This window comes from Vipera berus (assembly GCF_964194415.1).
Source record: "Vipera berus genome assembly, chromosome: 6".
Lineage (NCBI taxonomy): Eukaryota > Metazoa > Chordata > Lepidosauria > Squamata > Viperidae > Vipera > Vipera berus.
The window spans coordinates 83,696,449-83,721,023 of record NC_138208.1 but is presented as its reverse complement, the minus strand read 5'-3'; the positions used below and the strand labels follow the sequence as shown (position 1 = coordinate 83,721,023).

The following is a 24,575-nucleotide window of genomic DNA, read 5'->3' as shown; positions in this document are numbered from 1 at the left end:
GGATCGTTACAAAAGAAAACAAAGCGATGTTGCAGATTATATAGATATCTGTGCCCTGACGTACACGCAAGACAAATATTTTTCATATATATTTTTATATATATATATACATATATATATAAAGACGCGTATATATTTCCAAGAATTTTTTTTAAAACAATGTTTCCTTATCCGTTAGCATTTGCAGGTTACCACAGCTAAAAACAAAGCGGAAAGAGAAGAATCATAGCCAGACGTTGGTACTCACAAGCGCTGCTACCTGTGGCAAGGCCTTACCTGTCGGTCCAGTTTTAAGACATCTCGCACAGAACCCCTTTTGAGAACATCACGATCAAGCCTGAAGCCTGATCAAAATGTACATTTCTCCCCCTACTACCAGAGAGAGACACCTGAGATGCAAATGTCATTATTGGAAATGGGGGGGGGGGAGGGAAAAGGAAAAAAGAAAACAGGTATGCACAATAAAGCACCAAAAAAAAGACAGAGAGAGAGAGAGATCAGAAGATTATCCTCGAGGTCTCCTGTTTCCTCTGACTTAGCAGGTGAATACAAAGGACTTATCTGGAGGAGAAGAACGCTGAGGGATGTAGGTACCTGCCTACACTGCCTGCCTGCCTGCCTGCCTGTCATTGGGCCTGCCGCCTGTCTCTCCCCAGCTTCTGAATCTGAGCAGCTGCGTACCAGTGTAGATGAGAGTGGGAACAGACACAGAGAAGTTCTGAGTAAGCCGAGAGCCAGTAGCAGTGTGAATTGGACTGTTGTGAGTCGAACGACATCCATGGTTGGGAGGATGAGTCAGCAGAGACCTGAGAGAATTTGCAGCCGAGATCCAAGGAAAGGGGGAGGAAAAAAATACATACAAAAAAAAAACGGCAAAGTTACATTTTTTTTTTAAAAAAAAAATTATTCTAGGGTGCTCTAGTTCAGGGGTCCCTCCCAACCTTGGCAACCTGAAGACCTGTGGGCTTCAACTCTGAGCATCCCCCAGCCAGCCATGCTGGCTGGGAAATGCTGAAAGTTGAAGTCCACAGGTCTTCAAGTTGCCATGGTTGGGAGGGACCCCTGTTCTAGTTACTGGAAGGTTGCAGTTGCGGTTTGCTCGTGGCTGAGGAGCAAACTCTAAAGCAGGGTTGTCAAATGTAAGGTCTGCGGGGCCCATGGATTTACTAGCGAGAGCAAGAGCACTTAGACTTATATACCGCTTCACAGTGCTTTGTAGCCCTCTCTAAGTGGTTTACAGAGTCAGCCTATCGCCCCCAACAATCTGGGTCTTCATTTTACTGACCTCGGAAGGATGGAAGGCTGAGTCAACCTTGAGTCCCATCAAGATCAAACTCCAGGCTGTGAGCAGAGTTAGCCCGCAATACTGCATTCTAACCACTGCGCCACCAGGCTTCAAACAAATTCCACCAATTTTAATCAAGGGCTGAATGGGAAATTGGGAAGCTTTCTAAAAATTCAATCCACTGATGCAATGGCTCCAGCTTGCCAATTTAGTTAGCTTAACACAGGGATCTTCAAACCTGGCCCTTTTATGACTTGTGGACTTCAACTCCCAGAATTCCTCAGCCAGGCATGCTGGCTGAGGAATTTTGGGAGTTGAAGTCCACAAGTCAAAAAAGGGCCAAGTCTGAAGACCCCTGGCTTAACACTTAAGCATGCAATTAGTTAATTATCATCCTTTGGAGAAGATGAAGAAAGACATTATTAGATAATCACACATGACCTTCCTTTTCCTCCTCAATGCTTTATATCAAGAAGAGGAATTGGGGAGATTGATATTTAACAAAGTGAAACGTAATTGAATTTTTTTTAAAATAGAAGATATACAAAGTTTTCCAGAATCTACACAGAGGAATACAGTGCCCTTGTTGATTCATTTTGAGTTTTACACCCCTGCTCTAAAGAATTGAGACAAAGAAAAACAGCTAAGCACTACTTGGTTAACATATAATTATAATTCTGCTAAATGTTTAGCTGGAAAGCTAAAAAATAAGCCCCCAATAATTTTGAAATCTGAATTCAAAGAAATGAACTGGACCAACTTAATTTTATTTCTGATCAGTGTAAAATGTCTAAGTATGCAAAGTGAAAAGTGCTATTATAAAAAGCAACAAGGTCATGGTATACTTTAAATAAAACTTAAAATAAGTCTCACACTTATCTGGGTGCCCACTTGGACCAAAAGAAAAAAATAAATAAAAGAGAGGCATCTGCCAATACGTTAAATTACATAATTTGAACATTTCAGTAAGCATGACTGAGATAATCTCACTTTGCTTTGTAGCCATTTTTTTCCTGTTTAGATTTCAATAAAAAGGGCCATATAATTGCAAGACATAAAGTAATATATTCTCATTGGCACTTAGCTTTCCCAAACAAAGTAGTTTCAGATTGACACACTGCTATTTCTATTTCTCTGGCTCATTCTAAAAGTTGATCTCCATCAACTTCTGCAGGACGCAAGAGTTAGCCAATTGCCTACTGACTAAGTGAAAGGGCAGCAAAACTTAATTTGTTCTAAATAAGAGGGAGGGATGTATTGCAGACAGTTGTAAAAACCTAATAGCACTCAGTGATGACATACTGGCTTAGAATTACACGGAAGACTTCTTCCTCTTGAGTCCACGTAAAGCAATGGCATTCAGAATAAAAATAGCTCAAAACAGAGGTCCTGTGGGATTTTATTTTGCAAAATACATGGGAAAATGCGAACATCCCCCTGACGCAATTTAATTTCAGTTGCTCACCAAGAAGAGAAAGCACTCTGGAATGCAGAACAGGTTAATGTCATCTTCCATCATGCTGTGCAAAACTACAGGAATTGCATGTAGCTGAGGCATCTGACAAAACACACTATTCCTACAACTTCTGGTCAAAGGGTTTGCTTTAATTACTCAGGTTTCTCAACACAAAACAGGTTGTCAACATAAAAGGGAAACAGGTGTGTGTATATTCAATCAAAGCAGACCAACAAAAATAAGCAATGAGTTTGAAACAAATACACAAAAGAAACTTTCCAGGGAACATTTAATTCATACTTACTCCTTTATCTCCTTGGATGGGGAATTGCATGCAGGTAAGAACACAGGTGTGTTACTTAATTTGTCCAAAGTACAGGCTGTCCCAATGGCTCGCACTACTAGGCCAGATTCTCCCTCCAGATCAAAACACTGCAAGTAGCCAACCACTGCATTTCCTCTCATTTCAAGGACCTTCAGGCCAATCTTCCTTTGCAGTTCCCCTGTCAAAAAAATACACATCGTTTAATGAAGAATTAATGTAAAATAATTTTGAACACTGATAAAACGAACTTCAATTTTCCGCAGTATTGTACTAAATTGTGCTAGAAGTTAGGCAAGTATAGTGTAGTGCAGGGGTAGGCAACCTTGGCTCTTTTATGACTCGTGGACTTCCCCAAGTCATAAAACAGCCAAGGTTGCCTACCCCTGGTGCAGTGGTTAAAGCCTAAAGCCCAGAAGCCTGGGAGTTCTAGTCCCGGCTTAGGCATGAAAGCTGGCTGGGTGACTTTGGGCCAAACACCAGGAGACTGGGAGTTCTAGTCCCGCCTTAGGCATGAAAGCTGGCTAGATGACTTTGAGCCAATCACCAGTAGACTGGGAGTTCTAGTCCCACCTTAGGCACGAAAGCTGGCTGGGTGACTTTGGGCCAAACACCAGGAGACTGGGAGTTCTAGTCCCGCCTTAGGCATGAAAGCTGGCTAGGTGACTTTGAGCCAATCACCAGTAGACTGGGAGTTCTAGTCCAGCCTTAGGCATGAAAGCTGGCTGGGTGACTTTGGGCCAGTTCTTTTCTCTCAGTCCAACCCATCTCACAGGGTTGTTATGGGGAGAATAGGAGCAGAAAAGAGGATTAAGTATGTCCAATGCCTCGAGTTAGTTATAAGCAATGAAGGCAGGATAAAAACCTAATAAAATAAAATAAAAATTAAGATACCAAAAAAAGAAAAATCCCTGAATATAAGGAGTCTCAACCAGTGAAGTGATGTTTACTATTCACTTGGAAGCCAAAATGCTTCACAAATCCTGCACTGGGCAGGAGATTGGTCTAGATCAGGGGTAGGCATGGCTCAGGAATTCTGGGAGTTGAAGTCCACAAGTCATAAAAGAGCCCAGGTTGCCTACCCCTGGTCTAGATTAACTCTACGGTATGGACCCTCCCAACTCTAGGATTCTAGGAAATTAAAAACAGTTTCTTCACACTTTTCTAAGGAATGATAAAAATAGGGATTACTCAGCCTGTCAGCTTGCTACATTTCCTTTTTCCAAAGGTCAAAGGTTCCTTTAGCTTGGAAACTGCAGCAGCTGCAGAATGCACTGGCCAAGCCGCAAAATGGGGCAGCAGCCATTTACATATTTTACCAGTGATGAAGCCACGGCATGGCTGGTAATTATTTAGCCAGATTCAAGCTTCTACTTTTGTCATAAAACAGGGGTCTTCAAACTTGGCCCTTTTATGACTTGTGGACTTCAACTCCCAGAATTGAATTCTCCCAGAGGAATTCTGGGAGTTGAAGTCTACAAGTCACAAAAGGGCCAAGTTTGAAGACCCGTGTCATAGATGGTTCAAGGTAACTTCAGGCTAGGAATACTGGCAATTTTTTCCCCCTTTGCCTTGACCAGGTCCCCTCCAAGATACTCACACAAGGGGTTTTTCCAGGCGGAAAGCACCTACTTTCAGGAATGTTGTCACTACTTTTCAGAGGCATTTACTGTTACATTTTTTTAAAAGTACCTATTTGTCATCTTAAGTTCACCCAGGTCTTCTCTGTGGAAACACTATTTTCCCCCCTTTATGTACATGTTTTTGTATCCACTGCTTTAACCCAATGTAATTTACTTTGTGGTATTTTCATATATATATTTTTTACTTGTGCCACTAGTTTATTTTATTTATTTATTTTATTACATTTATATACCGCCCTTTCCCGAAGGACTCAGGGCGGTTTACAGGGTGATTAAAAAACCAAGATACAAAAGTTGTAGGTAGTCAGATACATGCATTTTTTTTTTATTCATAATTTTTTAAAAAAATTGCTAAAATTTGAGCTCACGGTTAGCCATCTAAAATTCTGGGACAAATTTTTAAAATAAACTAGTAGATCAACTCAATGATTCCTATCTTAGAACAATGGGCTGGATTAGCTTCCAACTGGATGAAAAAGAATCCATAAAATTAATGGCTGAGTTCACACATTCAGTGCCTAAATTTATCATCCTGAAATGTACATTTACATAGTTCAACAATACAAAGGGACCTTTGAAATTCCAACATGCCAGAGACTACGTGGCTGCTTTATAACCTTAACTACAGTTTCAGATCAGGCTCAAAATCACCACCATCTGTTTGTAAATTATTGTTGGATTAAGTTATATGTTAACAGGTAAAATGCTTACCAATTACTGTTTGGGTAGATTCTTAGCTACAAATGTAAAAGCAATTTCATTGCCTTTACAACATCCATTATACCCACTACAATATATAGCATGCAAACAAAATATTGTCTCTTTCTTTTTAGGATATAGTAGCTATAACTTGCCAAGTTAGTTTACAAGGTATAAATTAAATAATACAAACAAATCATTAAAATGCAGAATAATGCAAATTGGTTATTACTTGCAGCCCAATTGTTTTTTTAAAAAACAAAATTACCTGACATTAATGAAATAAGTCTTTGCCTGGCTTCATTTGATGCTCTTGGTGTACGGATTCGGTCTATCCACTGATATTCTGGATCTTCATTAACTACAAGTTCTTCTACAAATCCATGAATAATTACGGCTTTATAGCACTTCGGAATAGACGTAGCTGTTGAAGATATGGTATGACTTATATTTAATCAGTGAAAATAACTTATGGAGATGCTGCAATTTTGATTCAAGGGAGCCCCCTGTTCCCAATAAGTACATATTAATAATGATGAATAAATATATTAAACAGAAAACTTTTGTTACATTGTTGCAAAGTTGTGTACTTCTGCCAAACAGGATGCTTGGAACAGAAGGCAGTTGAGGCAAAGTATCCGAAGATGATTTCAGAGAACAAAAGTAGAAATCAAAAGTAATCTCACTACCATCAAAGACAGTTGTAACAAATGAGAGGACCCAGTAACCTAAAGCCAGCTAGAGAATTCTGTCCACACATTTTAAAATTGCCAACATTGTGAAACTCTGCACTAACCAGTCAATTCTGGAAGTTATTGAGCACTAATAAGAATGATCAAAGAATGCATTAGGTGCTGCAACAGAGGAATCTGGTGGGGAATGCCTAAAGAAACCTAAAGATGATGATGATGATGATAATAGCAGTAGCAGCAGCAATAGTTGTAGTAGTAGTAATAGAGTTGGAAGGGACCTTAGAGGTCATCTAGTCCAACCCCTTGCTCAGGCAGGAAACCCTATACCATTTCAGACAAATGGCTGTCCAGTCTCTTCTTAAAAACTTCCAGTGTTGGAGCACCCACAACTCTTAATCTTAAATGATCTGAATTGGTTCACCGGTTCTTTCGTTTTTCATATATTTCATATATTATTCTTTAATCGGGCATGTATTTAATTATCTTTTATTTTTTGTAAATCTCTGTGTTTTATTCTTGCCCTGTACACCGCCCTGAGTCCTCCGGGAGAAGGGCGGTATAGAAATATTAATAAATTAAATTAAATTAAATATACAAAAAAAATGTGTTTTCGACTTACTGCAGAAAAATTTTACTCCACATGACGATTGTCTAAAACGGTTTAAGTCATTAAAAAGGTCTACCTTCACCATCACATTGATCTCCCCACGTATACCTGGATGTGAAAATAAAAGCAACAGGGTGAGAATTTAAGTCAGAACACAAAAAAATTGAAGTTCCTGGCTTACCCAAGTTACCTGTTTGAAGCCTTATCATTCAAAACTCTCACACAATTCATACAGTTTCAAACAGAAAATAAGCTTCTAAAAATATAAGACAGGTAGTTTATTTATTTATTTTATTAGATTTATATACCGCCCTTCTCCCGTAGGACTCGGGGCCAGTTCTCGGCTTACGACCATAATGGAGTGTGACCATCATGAGAGTTGTAAAGCAGGTCACTTATGTAACTAAACTGATTTTTACGATCCTTTTTGTGGTGGTTGTTAAAGAGAATGTGGCAGTCATTAAGCAAACCTATTGCCATGGTGGCGCAGTGGCTAGAACGCAGCATTGCAGGCTAATTCTGCCCACAGCCTGGAGTTCGATTCTGACCGGCTCAAGGTTGACTCAACCTTCCATCCTTCCGTGGTTGGTAAAATGAGGAACCCAGATTGTTTGAGGAAATATGCTGACTCAGTAAACCACTTAGAGAGGGCTGTAAAGTCTAAGGGCTAGTGCTATTGTTTGCTATGCAGCACTTTTGCCAAAAACGGGACCCTGTCAAAGAATTTTGCCTGGCAGAGTCCAGGAGAAGAGTCCATGGCTCCCACTGTCTGGAATATCATGTCCCTTGTGGTGGGGTCCTGCCCATCCTCTTGGCCTACCAAAAGGACCTGGAAACTTGCTGCTGGGCTTGTGACACCGATGGGGACGTCCCATTCTGAAGGTTAGTAGATTAGGAGAAGATCCCACCTCCACTGTGTTTACGTTTTGGTCTTTTTTCTCCAGTTTGTTATTAATTTTACCGTTTTAACTTTTAATGCTTCATGTTTTCAATGTTCCAATTGTTTTATGCTGTTATTTTATGACACTGTAAGCTGCCGAGAGGTGCTTGATAGTGAGATGAGTGGCCTATAAATTTAATAAACAGACAAACAAACACCCAACATTTGGTGGATTAAAGCTTCTTGGAAACAAATTATCCCAGAAATATAAGGCACTCTTAAGTGAAGAACTGGGAGTGCAGCAGGAAATTTATTATAGCTACAGGAGAACCCTCCAACATGCGACCTAACTGCAAGCCTAATGTCATTTAAACCTTCTTCTTTTATTGTGTTTGCTCACCACTTAAACTTAAACTTAAACTCCAGACTCATGAAACATAAGAAGGAATCAATAAATCCATCAGGAAGCCAGCTGGGGGACAGACAACATCTTTAATGACCTTATGTTCTGTCCTGCAAATTCTGGAAAGGATTTGAGCTCATACCGTAACTTAAATCTGATACTACATGGAGAAATTGACACACAATGCTGCCATAAATACATTTTTAAAAGCAAGTCTTTGGAAAAAAGAAAGAGGCCTTTTTAAAGAACACAGTCTGAATGATCACGTTAAGAATCCAAGAATGAAGAGAAGTCAATTTTTGGTCTGAATTCTCATTCCCGCTACCCAGACTTTTTTTTTCCTGCTAAAATTATTGATGTCTTTACAAAAGAAACATGCAGGATTAAATAAAAATCTTTTTAAAAAAAGATCAAGATTTAAGAAGAACAATTCCTGCAGCACGTAGAAAAAAGAACTAAAAGTTTTTTTATATACAAAAGAACTATGCGAATATTTCTCTCCCTACCCTACTCCCATTTCTAATTTTCCCCACAACGCTCATGCAGGTTTTGTCTGATAAAAATACAGGTAGTTCTTGATTGATGATCAGTCATTTAACAACTGTTTGAAGTTATGATGGAGCCCCAAATGGTATTTACAACCTGGTACTGAATTCAGACTGTTGTCCCCCTCCATGGTTACATGATTACATTTTGGGTCCTTGGCAACTGGCTTGCATTTATGCTACAACCTGGTACTGAATTCAGACTGTTGTCCCCCTCCATGGTTACATGATTACATTTTGGGTCCTTGGCAACTGGCTTGCATTTATGCCTGTTTCCAGTGTCTCAGTCATGTGACCGCAATTTACCATGTTTTTGCAGAAAACCAGCATTTGCTTCTCTTTTTTTTGGCAAAAACACCTCATAGTAAACAATCGTTTCACTTAATGGCTGTGGCATTTGCTTAATGACAGCCAATCTGCTTAACAACCCAGGGTGATTCACTTATAAACACCGCAAAAAAATCATCATATCACGTTGGTTGCGTGACGGCCTCCTTTACAACCTTCCCACCTTATGACCTGAGTGGGCAGACTCCATTACGGTTGTAAATGGAGGACCGCTTGTATTTTATAACCACTGAAAAGTCTCACCGTGTATTGTGTCATAAATTGGAAACCAGCCAGAAATAACCGTAGCTGCTTCGCTGTAGAGAAGGGGATCGATATCAATGTAAACTTTTCCAATAGCATCATTAGCACTGTAAGTGTCATGATCAAGGACAGTTATTTGCAGAGGCTCATCCTGTAGATCTTCGTCATCCACCTAGAAAGCAGAACAATAAGGAAGCTTCAGCGTTTTATCAAACAGAGCCATTGTGAAGGAAAATGGTGCTGAGTTCAATATATAATTTGTCTAAACTAGTAACATCCAGCTCTGCTTTCTTCATAAAGTGCACAGTTGAACTGCACAAAACCCACAGTGTGATTAGTTTTGTTGGTCATTAGTCATGTTTGAATGGGGCTGCGTCACAAGGTCATGCGTAAATTCTAATGCAAACTATTTTCTTGCACTTAAAAGACATAGCTTTTGACTTGAGCACAGAGCTCCAACGGTGGGTTGATGTTCGGTTCAAACAGGATCCTTCTATTAGAAGCAGCTGAAATATAAAACTGGAATAGTCTTGAAATCCCTGCTCATTCTACACTAATTGATGTTGCACAGCCTAACTGCTGTATACACAACAGGCGCTTTTAAAGAAGATTGTTCCAAGCTCTAAAAGCTACTGGCGAGCTGAAAACAGAAGTAAAGGCATCTGATCACTTCTTACAATCATGTCAGAAAACCTGGAGGTTTAGGGGAAGGATATGATTAACCCTGAGGTTTCTTCACAAAACTCTACATTAATGTTGTCACAATCTTTGAGGTATGGGAGCAACACTAGTCCTCCCCAATGGGCAGGCTCAGTGATGAACTAAATCACTGCAAACTACTTTATCTCATGCCTGTTTTTCTTTCAGACAACAATTTCTACCAAAAAAAAGCATCTGGGTAGGATTTTCAAAGATAAAAAGTTAACCTTCTAGAAGTACAAATTTCCTCTCGTTTATATTCCCTCCACATCCTGTTTCTTTTTCCTTCACAAATGTATTTTTTCTTTAACCTTCCTTACATTTCCTAAAGGTTTTTCTTTACCAAAGCCTGTGATATTTCCCAACACGGCAGGCAAATTAAAGTATAAAAAAATTCAGGGCAATTGGTAAAACCAAACCACACAACATCTGGTCCTTCCAGATTTTGGCAGAGGCAACATCTGAAGGAGCCCTGTGGAGAAGATGAGTAGGCCAAGGGTGGCATCACTTCACTCCTCTCTTCCCCCCTCCCCGTCTCTATATGATCTCTGTGTGGTATCCTGTCCTCTGAATTTTCAATGCTTTTCATTCTCTCTACCTCTCATTATGGTGCTAGCTAAGGGGAGGGAAGGAGGGAAAAGCAAGGCCTAGTAGCCGAAGGATTTCTTCCTTAAAAGGAAACAAGATATCGGCACATACAAAGGGGAACCCAAGACTAAAATCCCCTCCCTCAGGTTATAAAGTAACCAGTTGCAATTCCCACCCCAAATTGCTGTCATAAATCACATTCACCAATTATCTCAAAAACGTGGGCTCTCCTCCCAGCATTTCAGCCCGCCAGGACTCTTATCAGGACTGACCTTGATTCTCACACAGAAGTATTGTTTTGTCTGAGAAACTTAACATCCCCCCCTCCCCCTCCTTCATCTAAAATCTCTAACCTAAAATGTGGCAACAAAGACAAAATGAAAAAAAAAATGGCTTCAGTTCAGTTTGTCACAGAGTTGTTGACAGGCAGCAGGTTTGCAATTGACTTTTCCCCACAATCTTCCCAGGGTCTCCCTACTTCACTTTAGCCTCTGTCCCAAAAGAGCTTTTTTTTAAAAAAAAGATGTTTTGTTTCTCATCCAAGAAGCTCCTTCAGTTCAGAACTGTCAAAATTGAACTGTCAGTCAGAACTGAAGCAGCTTCTTGGATGAGATGAGAAGCGAAATGTCTTCAAGGAAAATCTAAGAAAGTCCAGTTGCCTTTTGAAAAAGCACCTTTGGGACAACCATGACCTGGATGACAGAGAATCGTCATAGACACATAGCCACTGTCAAATGCTCATCCTCACTTGACTTCAAGTGCAGGATAAGAGGGAGTAAGAAGGGCCTAGGCCAGGGGTAGGCAACCTTGGCTCTTTTATGACTCGTGGACTTCAACTCCCAGAATTCCTGAGCCAGCCATGCTGAGGAGAAAGGGAAAGGTTTCCATGCTGAGCCATGCTGACTCAGGGATTCTGGGAGTTGAAGTCCAGGAGTCATAAAAGAGCCAAGGTTGCCTACTCCTGGCCTAGGCCTAGGCCGCTTTATGACTGGTGGACTTCAACTCCCAGAATTCCTGAGCCAGCCATGCTGAGGGGAAAGGGAGAGGTTTCCAAGCTGAGCCATGCTGGCTCAGGAATTCTGGGAGTTGAAGTCCACGAGTCATAAAAGAACCAAGGTTGCCTACCCCTGGCCTAGGCAGATAGGAGGAGACTGGGAGACAGGGCTTTTTGGAAGTCAAGGACATTATTCAACCAGCCTACCTGCCCAGTCTTCCCAGTCTTGTCTTTTCGTATTTTTTCTTAGCCACTTTGACAGATGTCCCTCCCGTTTTCTCATTTTCCCCCATTCCTCAAAACACTTCTCTTCGCAATGTGCATTTTTGGTCCAGGAAAAGAGCACCAGAAATGGAGTGCCAGCCTCATAATAATTCTGCCTTTGAGCCTATCAATAAATTCTATTTATTAGATGTGTGTGCATGTGTGTGTGTGTGTGTATCTGTGTTTGTGTGTACGTACACTTGTCTATTTACCTCAAATTTAAACCACTCTGAGTTCCACTGAGGATTGAGAGATTTGGGATAGACATCTGTCTTAAATGTGGTATTTCCGAACTTTACCTGAAAAATATAAAAACATATGAAAAATTATTCATATCATTTTTGGTGTTTTATTAGAACCCTTGCTGGCATCAACCCATTATTTTAAAACACTTCAGTTGTATTTAGTACTACCATAATATTGTTATTTGGTCTGTGCTTATACTGAAGCTCAGGACAAATTATTAGAAATCACAACTCTGCATGAACAATATAGAAAACAAGACAACATAATAATAAATGTATCAAATATTATCTAATCTTACCACAACTGTAAGGTAATCAATAAATCAAATACTGCCATTGAAAGCTAATCTTCTTCTGATTCCTAAAATGTCCATAAAAAGATATCTTCAAAAAGCCTTTGGAACATCTTAGGAAAATAGATTCCAAATGTAATTCAAGAGGGAATTAATCCCATATAATTCAAGCTAGACAGCAGAACCCTCTAAATGTGGTTATGAGCTTTCTGACCTGAGGGAAGGAGAAATGACCCTGATTACATAATTAAAGGGAATATTCAAGCAAATGAACTGCAATCAATTGATTCAAGTAATTGGCCATTCCTATACAGGTAGTCCTCGCCTTACAACAGTTCATTTAGTGACCATTCGAACTTGCAACAACACTGAAAAAAGTGACTTATGACCGTTTTTCACAGTAATGACTGTTGCGGCGTCCCCTTGTCACATGATCGAAATTCAGACGCTTGGCAACTGGCTCGTATTTATGACAGTTGCCGGGTCCCAAGGTCATGTGATCACTTTTTGTGATTTTTCTAACGAGCAATGGGGAAGCCAAATTCACTTTACAGCTTTGTTACCAACTTAACAACTGCAATGGTTCACTTAACAACTGTGACAAGAAAGCTCATAAAATGGGGCAAAACTCACTTCACAACTGTCTCGCTTAGCAACAGAAATGTTGGGCTCAATTGTGGTCATAAGTCGAGGGCTAACTGTGCACACTAGCAACCCTTCCTAAGATCTAGTCAAATATAAATAAGCAAATCAGGAAAAGTTCAGAACCACACAAATCACAGGACAAAGGTTTTAAAAAAAAGAGCTTGTCAACAAATTACTGTTAAGAGTTCAAATGGAAAATCACTAAGGCCTGAGACAACTCCTTTTAGCCATCTCAAAAATTACTATAAGAGTTCAGATGGAAAATCACTAAGCCATCTTTAGCCTCACAAAACAAGAAATGCAACATTTTGGGATATTCAGAAGAGGGGAAGTCAGAAGGCTGCAAATAATGTTTTCCATTGGAGCATTCCCAAGTCCCAGAGACACCAGCAGGTGACAAGCTAAAGAGAGAGGAGGCAAGAAAGATCACAAGCAAACTTGGGGCCATTCAGATTTAACTTAGGCTAGTAGTGAGAACACCTCCAACTGAAGTCGCTGTGTGTGACTTAACAAATATCTCACTTAGCAACAGAAATGTTGGGCTCAGTTATGGTCTTAACTCGAGGACTACCCGTAATTGCATACATACTACAGAGTGGAATACGGGGAAAATTGAAGTCAGACGATTATTTTCTATGTGAAAACACACGGTGTCTCACCAAGCTCCTACAATTTCCTATTACTGCTTGATCATCATAGGTGTGAATGATTTCTGTTTTGCTTTTATTTTGTTTTTTTACAGCCTGATCAACATATTTGTCAGAGGGTTTTCAGCGTTCAAAGGCAGGCAGGCAGGATGAAGGGTTCAGAGGCAGCTCACTGGCTGATTTTGGACTAGGTTTAATTTGGAAGCTTTTAAGAGGGTCACATCACACTGACCCAAGAGGGCTCTGAGTTCACATAGATGACACCCTCCGATCACAACAGATGGCTCTCTTAAATCTTCCTTTGAACCCTGTCCTTGCACAGCTTACTAAGCACCACCACCATTTTCCATCAAACTAAGCAGGCTGGTTTTAGAATAACGGTCAGTTCTGAATGTCTGCTAAGCAACATTCAAAAGTAAGATTTCCAATTCTGGAAATGGTAGCTGATCTGGCTCAGATGACATGCATGGTACTATAGGAATAACTGAACTTGGTTAAAGAGCAATAAGGAATGGACAACACACAGGAACTTGTTAATGAGGTTGGGCTTTTTAAGGCAGAGGTGTCCAACCTTGGCCACTTTAAGACCTGTGGACTTCAACTCCCAGAATCCCCTAGCCAACATGGTTGAATTCTGGGAGTTGAAGTCCACAAGTCCTAAAGTCGCCAAGGTCGGGCCCTCCTCCTGGCTTAAAGGCTCTCCCAAATACACTGTTATGAAATGTCTTTGCTCAAAAAAAAAGTGACAAAAAACTGACAAAGCGAGGGCACAGTTTGGTTATCTCAGATAAAGAGCAAATAGGTCAGCTGAAATACCAGCACTGTCCTAATATGACCCTAATCCAGTCATTCTGAACACAGTCCCGAAAAATGTTATGGTATCATCCTAAATGAGTCAAAGCACCAGAGATGGGGGTGCACACTCCCTCAGCCTGTTTCTGCCAGCGACTTCCCCACTCCCACCAACCTGTGGGTGGATGCATTTGTGAAAATAGTAATAACAGAAAAATCTACAGGCAGTTCAAGTGGAACAGCTCCATTTTATAAGGCTCTTATTTCTCTGCTGTCTTCATTCATGTGCATGAATTAAGTATGAGCCATCCATGAATTAAGCCTTCCTTCCAGGAGTAAGATCAACATGTCATGTAAATGCAACCTTTGAGTTTGTTTCCATGCGCAAACAATAATGAGGAAAAATTACTGCTGGATAAAGAGGCTTCTAATTACATTTTTCTACCTTTCCTTTTCCTTACCTTGCCCACAAGGCACCTCCAATCTCTAGGGTGTGTGGAAAATTAAACCAAACTCAACCCTACAGCCCAACATATTTTAAATATTCTCCAAGTTAGTTGCTTCACTTCATTCCATCCCAACAGTGACATTCTTGATGCCAGAAATGTTGTCCCTACTAAAACTCGATTCTTTAATCTCTACTGAATACTTCTTTAGCAATCGGTCACAAACTCTTTAATCTTTCTAATTTCTTTCTGATTTATCTCTATCTGTGAATTCCTAATAGATATTTCTATTATCAGCACAGGTCATTATCTCAAGGTATCATAATCCCCAAAACCAAAACAAATAAATTTAAATCAGCCTGCCAAAACCTTTACTTTTTCATAAGTATTGCTGCTACAATTCCCAGGATTCCTAGCCAGTGAAGGGAATTACAGTTATAACCTAGGGCCTAGGCCAGGGGTCTTCAAATTTGGCCCTTTTATGACTTGCGGACTTCAACTCCCAGAATTCCTGAGCCAGACCTACGCAGACATCTGAGTACAGCCACTTACAGCTTCTTGGCTACCCCAAGTAATAGCACCGAGTTTGCATTTTTATTTTACAAGGCAGCACAGTAGACACTAATTCCTCCCAAAATTCCTGCTTCTTATGTAACACGTGCATCAAAATAACTTCCATATAAGAAGCATCAGTGAAATCCCTGCATGACTCCTTCCCTTTTCATTAACACCTCAACCATTTGAAACGGAAGCAGCAGCCTTGCAATGCTTGAAAAGTTAATGATTCACTTAACAAACCTTGGCAAAATGATAAAAAAAAATCAGGCATGACTCATTTAACAACCACCTTGCTTAGCAATGGAAATTCTGGTCCCAACTGTGGTCGTAAATCAAGGAATACCTGTCTATCTCCACCTGGCTGAGAATAGTCATCTATATAACAGAGGTCTCCAAACTTTCTCCGTTAGTGGACGGAAGGGAAAGGGAGGGGAAAGCATTTTATGCATGGGTGCGTGTGCACACACAAATGGGGCCGTGAGCACGCGTGGCACAAACGGGGCGGTGCTAGCGTCTGCGTGACACACACTAGCACCACCCTGTTTTTGCCATGCGGGTGCTAGCACCACCCTGTTTTCGCCATGTGGCATCCCGTTTTCGCTGCACAGTGCCCCGTTTTCACCATGGCAACAGCGCTAGGTGTAAGCACGTGCACACACGTGCACGCCCTAGTCAGCCTGTTCCGCAGCCCACTGGGCCGTGGACCACAGGTTTGGGGACTCCTGATCTATAACATGATCTATCTCAACTTTGTAAATATTTGTCACTCCAGCTTCTACCTCTTACAACTTGTACACAATGTAATTTGCAGAAATAAGGTACCAAAAAAAAGGATAGTGTGTAAGAGACATAGTGCCATCTTCCATAAGAAATGAATATGGAAAAGCAAAGAGAGGAGCCTGCCAACCAAATGTAGGTTAGTCTGCTCTGTTGTATTCCCCGTAGATACCTATGATTGTGAAAGTTGGACCTTAAAAAAGCAAGAAGGAAGAAAATCGACTTGTTTGAGGTGTGGTGCTGGGGAAGGCTCCAGCGTTTTCCTCGGACAGCAAAAGTGACTAGCAAACAAATCCTGAAGCTCTTAACACCAGACATGTCACCGGAAGGCAAAATCACAAAACTGCTTCTTACATTTTGGCCATGTCCTGCAGGGGATTTCACTGAAGAAAGCAATTATGTTGGGAAGAGTTAGCGGTAGAAGGAAACCAGGCTTCCAAAAAATATGATGGCTGGACTCCATCAAAGCTGACACCAGCCAGAGCATGGGGGGGGGGGGGGAAATCAAAGAAGCAGTGCAAGATCAGAAGATGTAGACAGAGCTGACCCATAGAATTGTCAAGTCGGACATGACTGAATGGATCACATCATAATAGAATAGAATAGAATAGAATAGAATAGAATAGAATAGAATAGAATAGAATAGAATAGAATAGAATAGAATAGAATAGAATAGAATAGAATAGAATAGAATAGAATAGAATAGAATAGAATAGAATGGAATGGAATGGAATGGAATGGAATGGAATGGAATGGAATGGAATGGAATGGAATGGAATGTGGAATGGAATACGGAATGGAATATGGAATGGAATATAGAATAGAATAGAATAGAATAGAATAGAATAGAATAGAATAGAATAGAATAGAATAGAATAGAATAGAATAGAATAGAATAGAATAGAATAGAATAGAATAGAATAGAATAGAATGGAATGGAATAGAATAGAATAGAATAGAATAGAATAGAATAAATTAAATAGAATAGAATAGAATAGAATAGAATAGAATAGAATAGAATAGAAAATATGGAACAGAATAGAGTAGAGTAGAGTAGAGTAGAGTAGAGTAGAGTAGAGTAGAGTAGAGTAGAATAGAATGGAATGGAATGGAATGGAATGGAATAGAATAGAATGGAATGGAATGGAATGGAATATGGAATGGAATACGGAATGGAATACGGAATGGAATATAGAATATAGAATAGAATAGAATAGAATAGAATAGAATAGAATAGAATAGAATAGAATGGAATAGAATGGAATAAAATGGAATATGGAATGGAATATAGAATAGAATAGAATAGAATAGAATAGAATAGAATAGAATAGAATAGAATAGAATAGAATAGAATAGAATAGAATAGAATAAATAGAATAGAATAGAATAGAATAGAAAATATGGAACAGAATAGAGTAGAATAGAATAGAATAGAATAGAATAATAGAATAGAATAGAATAGAATAGAATAGAATAGAATAGAATAGAATAGAATAGAATAGAATAGAATAGAATAGAATATGGAATGGAATATAGAACAGCATAGCATAGCATAGAACCAAACCGTGGTGGCGAACCTATGGCACGCGTGCAGCAAGTGGCACGCAGAGCCCACTCGGTGGGCACACGGGCCGTTGCCCCAGTCCTGGGCCTTCAGCTGGGTTTTATAAAACCTTTTTGCTTTAGGCCTCCACCGCCGTGTGCAAAATAAAAAAAAAAGGTTCAATCAATCAATTTCAACTTCTCATGGGGAAAAAACAGATCTCACAAAGTTGGAATTGACTGACTGAACTTTTTAGTCCCCCCCCCCCAGTCTTCTGTTACCACCGCAGCCTCGCCCACCCAATGGGCCATGCCCACCCGGCACATGATGATACATAAGTGGATTTTGGGTTGCAGTTTGGGCACTCGGTCTCTAAAAGGTTCGCCATCACTGGCATAGAATATATAGGGAAGGGAAGGGAAGAACTTTATTGTCACTTTAAACCTGGGGTCTTCAAACTCGGCCCTTTTATGACTCATGGACTTCAACTCCCAGAATTCCTCACCCAGCATGCCTGGCTGAGGAATTCTGGGAGTTGAAGTCCATGAGTCATAAAAGGGCCAAGTTTGAAGACCCCTGCTTTAAACGTACACTAATCAGCATACATTAAAATGAAATCCCTTTGCATTCAGCTCTCCAAGGTTAACCACCTCCAATATATGCTACCTCATCACTATCATCATCATCCTCCTAAGACAGGGGTAGGCAACCTCGGCTCTTTTATGACTCATGGACTTCAACTCCCAGAATTCCTCACCCAGCATGCCTGGCTGAGGAATTCTGGGAGTTGAAGTCCATGAGTCATAAAAGGGCCAAGTTTGAAGACCCCTGCTTTAAACGTACACTAATCAGCATACATTAAAATGAAATCCCTTTGCATTCAGCTCTCCAAGGTTAACCACCTCCAATATATGCTACCTCATCACTATCATCATCATCATCCTAAGACAGGGGTAGGCAACCTCGGCTCTTTTATGACTCATGGACTTCAACTCCCAGAATTCCTCACCCAGCATGCCTGGCTGAGGAATTCTGGGAGTTGAAGTCCATGAGTCATAAAAGGGCCAAGTTTGAAGACCCCTGCTTTAAACGTACACTAATCAGCATACATTAAAATGAAATCCCTTTGCATTCAGCTCTCCAAGGTTAACCACCTCCAATATATGCTACCTCATCACTATCATCATCATCCTCCTAAGACAGGGGTAGGCAACCTCGGCTCTTTTATGACTCATGGACTTCAACTCCCAGAATTCCTCACCCAGCATGCCTGGCTGAGGAATTCTGGGAGTTGAAGTCCATGAGTCATAAAAGGGCCAAGTTTGAAGACCCCTGCTTTAAACGTACACTAATCAGCATACATTAAAATGAAATCCCTTTGCATTCAGCTCTCCAAGGTTAACCACCTCCAATATATGCTACCTCATCACTATCATCATCATCATCCTAAGACAGGGGTAGGCAACCTCGGCTCTTTTATGACTCCTGGACTTCAACTCCCAGAATTCCTGAGTCAGCTACGCTGGCTCAGGAATTCTGGGAGTTGAAGTCCATGAGTCATAAAAGAGCCGAGGTTGCCTACCCCTGCCCTAAGAACCAAGTCGTGCTGGAGGGGAAAAACCCAGCAACAATTTACCAACTGAGGATCTCAGCTTCAGGGATGGGACCCCACCCGGAAAGACCCCCCCCCTGCTCGGGATCGAGCCTCCTTCGAGGCATCTAAAAAAAGAGGGGGAAAACTGCTGCCGGCGAAGCCCTGCCTTGAAGTAGGCGGCAGGGAGGCAAGCAGGACCGGGCGGCATCTTTTGCTACGAGTTTCGCGGGCGTTATGCAAAAATATGCAAATACACGGGGGGGGGAGGAGGAGGAGTGACGACGTGATCCCCCCTCCCCTCCCCGCTGCTGCGGCGCGTCGTGCAGAAAAAGCCCCTTCCCGCCAGACCTCCACGAAGGCGTCCGTCAGGTCACTGGCTCGGTCCATGACAGGCAGGTGCCGCCCCGCCACGATCTTGACCTTCAGCTTTCCCGGCATTTTCCTGGCGCTCCGCCTCTCGCCTCCTTCCCCGACGGCGGCAGCGGAGCAAACGGGCGACGCGCTTCTTCCATAGAAGCGGGCAGGAGAAAAAAAGGCACCCGGGTCAAGGGCCGTGCGGGGCGCATGCGCGCGGGGGCGGAGAGGGGGGAAGGCAGGGGACGGCGACGGCCCGCCGGGGCTTCCTCCGCGCTTTCGCCCCGAGACTGCGCGTGCGCAGTTCCAGGATGACGTCTTTTTTTTTCCCTCTCCCCTCGACTCGCGGCCCGACGAGTCCCCCTGTGCGCGTGCGCGGTGGCCTCAGGTTCCGCTGACTGACTGATTTATTTATTTATTTATTTATTTATTTATTTATTTATTTATTTATTTATTTATTTATTTATTTATTTATTTTAACGGGCGTTTCACGTTCGCTTCCGTGTCAATAGTCTTCGGGCGACGGTTCAGAATCTACTGAATTAATCCACTCAAACCGTTATCCAAACCAAGAGAGGGAACGGGGAGAGGGATTAGCGAAAGGCCTGGTAATCGAATGCCGGGTTCTCGATGGGCACCTGTTTGTGGTTGCCTAGGTTACCAGGCTGCGTGGAAGGAGACCCAGAATGATCGATGTCTCGGATTATCATGCTGCAGACGTCAAGGGCCTTGTTATTTCGGGGCTCCTGCGGGAAATAGTCCGGAAATATTGTGAGGTTTTCAGCCTTGCGCTGCCAATTTGGGTCCGACCACCAGATAAAGTTTGTTTATTCGCTCATGCTTTTGTTGCCATTATTATGATGATGTGCATTATTATTATGGTTATGTTTATGCAGTGTATATTTGGAGGTGGTTACCCTTTGAGAGCTGGATGCAAGGAAATCTCACTTTAATGTATGCTGATTAACGAACATTTAAAGTGACAATAAAGTTATTATTTGATTCTATTCTATTTAAATGGAAAAGCGTGATTCTGGGCGGCATACTATAAAATCTAAAGAGTCATAAACGACAGATTCAGCAGATTAAAAATTGGGATTGAAAGGGTTAAAATTATTTTTTAGTTAAATAAAATCGTATTAATAAAAGGCCTTTATTATATTTTTAATTTTTATTAATTAAAATTATTTTTTAAAAAATTAAAAGGTTAAACGGGCAGATCTTAACAGTAATGGAGCCACCTCAGCAACTCACAGATCCCTTGGGGTCCCAAAGACAGAACCAGGTTTTGAGGGACTTCAGTAAAATTTAACAGGGAAGGAGCCAGTCAAACCCACGTTGGCTGGCTGGGTCCAAGACTGGAAAAAAAATCAGACAGGGTAAATAATTGAAGACAAAGGAGTAAATTGACTTTGTAATAATGCCGCTTGGTGTGTGTGTGAAAGCCCTAACAAGCAGACATATACATAGAATGAAGGCTACTGCTAAGCTTGTAAGCCGCCCTGAGTCTTCGGAGAAGGGCGGGATATAAATGTAATAAAAATAAAATAAATAAAAAAATAAATGAGTTAAGACTAGTGTATTTTACTTTTTTATGAGACTTTTCCCCACCTTTATTATTTTTTATTGAACTACACATCCTATAGTTCCAAATAAAATATCAAGAGTTGTGGTTAAGGTTACATGATGACTGACAAAAGGAGGACGTGTGCTCCCCTTTGTTTTCATGTCCTTCATCTGGCAGGTGTAACCTTAAATATTGTCTTCCTTTTTGATTGTCCCAGTTTTTATATTATTACTATTTTGGGTTGTTTTCACAACAGTAATCATATCAAACTTTTGTAAATTGTTTCTTTTCCTTGTATGTAGCCCAGCCCCCTCAAATCTATGAACACTAATCTACAGATCACATGACTTATATGCTGCTTTGGGGAAATTTGCAAAGTATGCACTGGTCAATTCTACATTATAGCTAGCATATGTTCTTGAAAGGTTTATTGGATAAGCACTACAATTGAAAAACCAGTCTTTCGGAGGGTAGAAAAAGTAATTTCACATACATGAAGACCTAAGTATATTTTTTGCAGTTTTTTTTTTTGCAGGAGCCAAGAAAGTTAAACAGTATTTTCTTCTTTCCTTGCCATTTGTCCTCATTTCTAATTGTCTGTTGCTGTCATTTCCTCCTTGACTCTTTAGATACCTAATAACCCTGATCCATGTATGTGTTTCAGATGAAGAACTCTTTAAAATATTCTTCAGTTCCTCTTCTTCCATAACATATTTTTTTTGGAAGTAGAAAAGCAAGAGACTACAAATGAAGGAGGACAAGATTTTGATTTTAAAACAGGGTAATTAATCCATAGTCCTCATTTACAAGCATTCTGGATCTACAGATGTACCTAATCTGTGGACTGCATACTGGTTCTTCAACATGAAAGCTGATGCTTACAGAAGCATATCACAAAATTGTTTTTTCTTGCTTCTCAGCAGTTCAGTACTTTGATCTTTCTGGTCTCCAAAATTTGTTGCTGTTTAACTATTGAGTTATATATCTCTTTTCTACTAACAATTTAGCAATTAACCAAAATTAGAAGAATAATATAAAAGCGTTCTTTAATGTTTACACAGTCATCTTGGACTATAATCCTGATATTTCAACATCCAGTTTATGTATATACTAAAGGGTAATTAAAGGTTTAAGCAACTTTTTTTAAAAAAAAACAGATTATATAAATAACAGCATGTGAATTTTGTTGAGTGGTTCATAGAGGTTTTGGCAAGACATAATCGAAAATTATTTGAGTAGAAAGATGTAGGTCTGGAAATTTTTATCATAAAGAGGTTTTAAAAATCAACTCTTTTTTTGTGAAAATGTTAATTTATTACAGTTATTTTAATGTGCGTTTGTGTATCTGTTATTTTAGCAGTTTAGCAATTGGATTATTAAATATTTTAAAAAATGAAAAATTACTTCATAATTACAAGCCTATGCCGATTTAAATCCATTTTGCCCAATGTGTTTAGTCACTGTTAGTTGTATATTGGATTATCTATAATATTTTCAACCAAATCCTATTTATGTGTATTCAAAAATAGGTTGTACTAAATTCAGTGAGATTTAATTCCAAGTAAGATTATGCAGGATTTCAGTTTTGGATTAATAGCCCTCAAATTCTCAAGCGAATATAATATTTTCATTCACATCCGTAGCATATTTTTTTTAAAAAAAGTCAGGAAACAATCTGCAGTAGAGGGACAGGAAATAATGACCTATTAGAACTCTGTAAGGTATTTTCTTGGTGTGCTGAAAGAGTTAGCTAACAGACAGAACAATAACAAGTTTGAAAACATAAAACAATTGCCACTTTTATATGGTAACACCTTATGCTGCCTATTGCCAAATTAGTCAAATTGTTTGGGGTTAATACGCTTTGTTGTTTAATTCAACACTTGCAAGGTCAATCAGGGGCATTCATGGTTTCTTAAAGCCTTAGCTTTAACCTATACAAATTCTCTAATATATTCTATTTAATATAGACTCTGGGTGGCTTATAAAATCCATAAAAAGATGTAGGAGAAGAGCAGGCAGAGATGGGCTGGGGGTGGGTGGGCAGAACCTAGAGCAGGGTTGTCAAACTGCCGGCCCACGGGCCGGACGCGTCATGAGGAAACTGCGCCCACCCCATTGCCGGCAATAGGGACAAAGTCAGATATGTCGCGCAACGTCACGTGACGTCACAAGTTTGACATGTCTGACCTAGAATTATTAAGATTCCCACAAACAGTCTTAAATCCAACCCTCTTGAATTCCTAGTGCCAATTTAGTATTGAACTTTAGTTGACTAGATTCTGGTATAAATAGTCCATTTCAATAATTAAATATAATACAGAACTTAATAACCAAAGGGAACAGCAGAAGCCAAAAAGATTCTATTAGTACAGAGATTAAATATTGTAACTGGCTTGTGAGATTGCAAAACTGCCTAAAGAACTGTAACTGTTTTGGGGAATGAATTAAAACGTGCGTACTGTGCAGTATGGGTTTCTCTCTCTCTTTCCCTCTCCTCTTTTTCTCCCTAGACACACACACACACACACCATGTAAATGTGCTAATTCTAATGTGTGTTGAATAACCAGGCCTTGTACTCTTTAAGACAGGGGTCTTCAAACTTGGCCCTTTTATGACTTGTGGACTTCAACTCCCAGAATTCCTCAGCCAGCTTTGCTGGCTGAGGAATTCTGGGAGTTGAAGTCCACAAGTCATAAAAGGGCCAAGTTTGAAGACCCCTGCTTTAAGACATAGTTTCACATTGATAGTCAGCCTAACATTCTTCTGGTACTCGTAGTCTAACAACCATATTATTCAAAGGATTATTTTGAAGATAAATTGGGGGAAGCAGGGAAATATAAGAGGCAAAATGTTTTCCTCCCAATATTTCTAGGCTGGGATTGGGGGGAGCAAATAGAAGAAATAAAACACGTGGTAGTGTAGAGAAAAGCACAGAATTGGCCCCTCCCATTCAGTGGATGGAAACAAAAGACTTGTCTTTTCTTGTGATTCAGCATGGTGCAAAGGAAGCATTAGAAATGCACTGCTGTTGTAACACATGACCAACTCAAGACAGCAGCAGTGGCACACCACTGCTAAATTTAAGTCATCAAACCTACTTAAAACCCTATCCTAGATATTCGAAGAGTTGAACTCAAAAGTTCCCTAAGCCCGCTTTTCTGCAGAAATGGAATTCCTCACACACACACACACACACACACACACAAATCTTAAAGAGTTCTTTATTTCAGTAGTATACCTTAGGGCACAAAAGAGTTATTTTATTGCTGCAGGTTACTAGCAGATCACCTGCAAGTCACCCAGTTGATCTCAACGTGCTTTCTACCCGTGCCTGATGTTTTTTTTGGCGATTGGATTTAGTTTGGGTAGGACGCTTCCTACTCTTAAGTAGGTAAAATTTCTCTCAAAGCTTTCCCCCCCCATTAGTTATTGTTGTTGCTAA

General features: G+C 40.3%; 1 protein-coding gene across 11 annotated transcripts in view; it reads right to left on the bottom strand.

Annotated features, from left to right (window-relative positions):
* Positions 1–20,085, bottom strand: part of C2CD5 (C2 calcium dependent domain containing 5) — a 92,272-nt gene extending 72,187 nt beyond the window's left edge. For 7 of the 11 annotated variants that reach the window (XM_081330565.1, XM_081330556.1, XM_081330555.1 and 4 more), the window contains exons 1-6: positions 19,557–20,085; positions 11,881–11,967; positions 9,124–9,295; positions 6,717–6,812; positions 5,674–5,829; positions 3,046–3,244 (exon numbers count right to left, since the gene is read on the bottom strand). In XM_081330565.1, the coding sequence (XP_081186691.1) occupies positions 3,046–3,244; positions 5,674–5,829; positions 6,717–6,812; positions 9,124–9,295; positions 11,881–11,967; positions 19,557–19,646 (800 nt within the window). In that variant the 5' untranslated portion in view covers positions 19,647–20,085. Of the gene's footprint in view, positions 1–602; positions 954–3,045; positions 3,245–5,673; positions 5,830–6,716; positions 6,813–9,123; positions 9,296–11,880; positions 11,968–19,556 lie in introns of those variants that run through there. The other 4 variants (XM_081330564.1, XM_081330557.1, XM_081330563.1 and 1 more) reach the window with 4 other exon arrangements.
* Between the last annotated feature and the right edge of the window lie 4,490 nt (positions 20,086–24,575).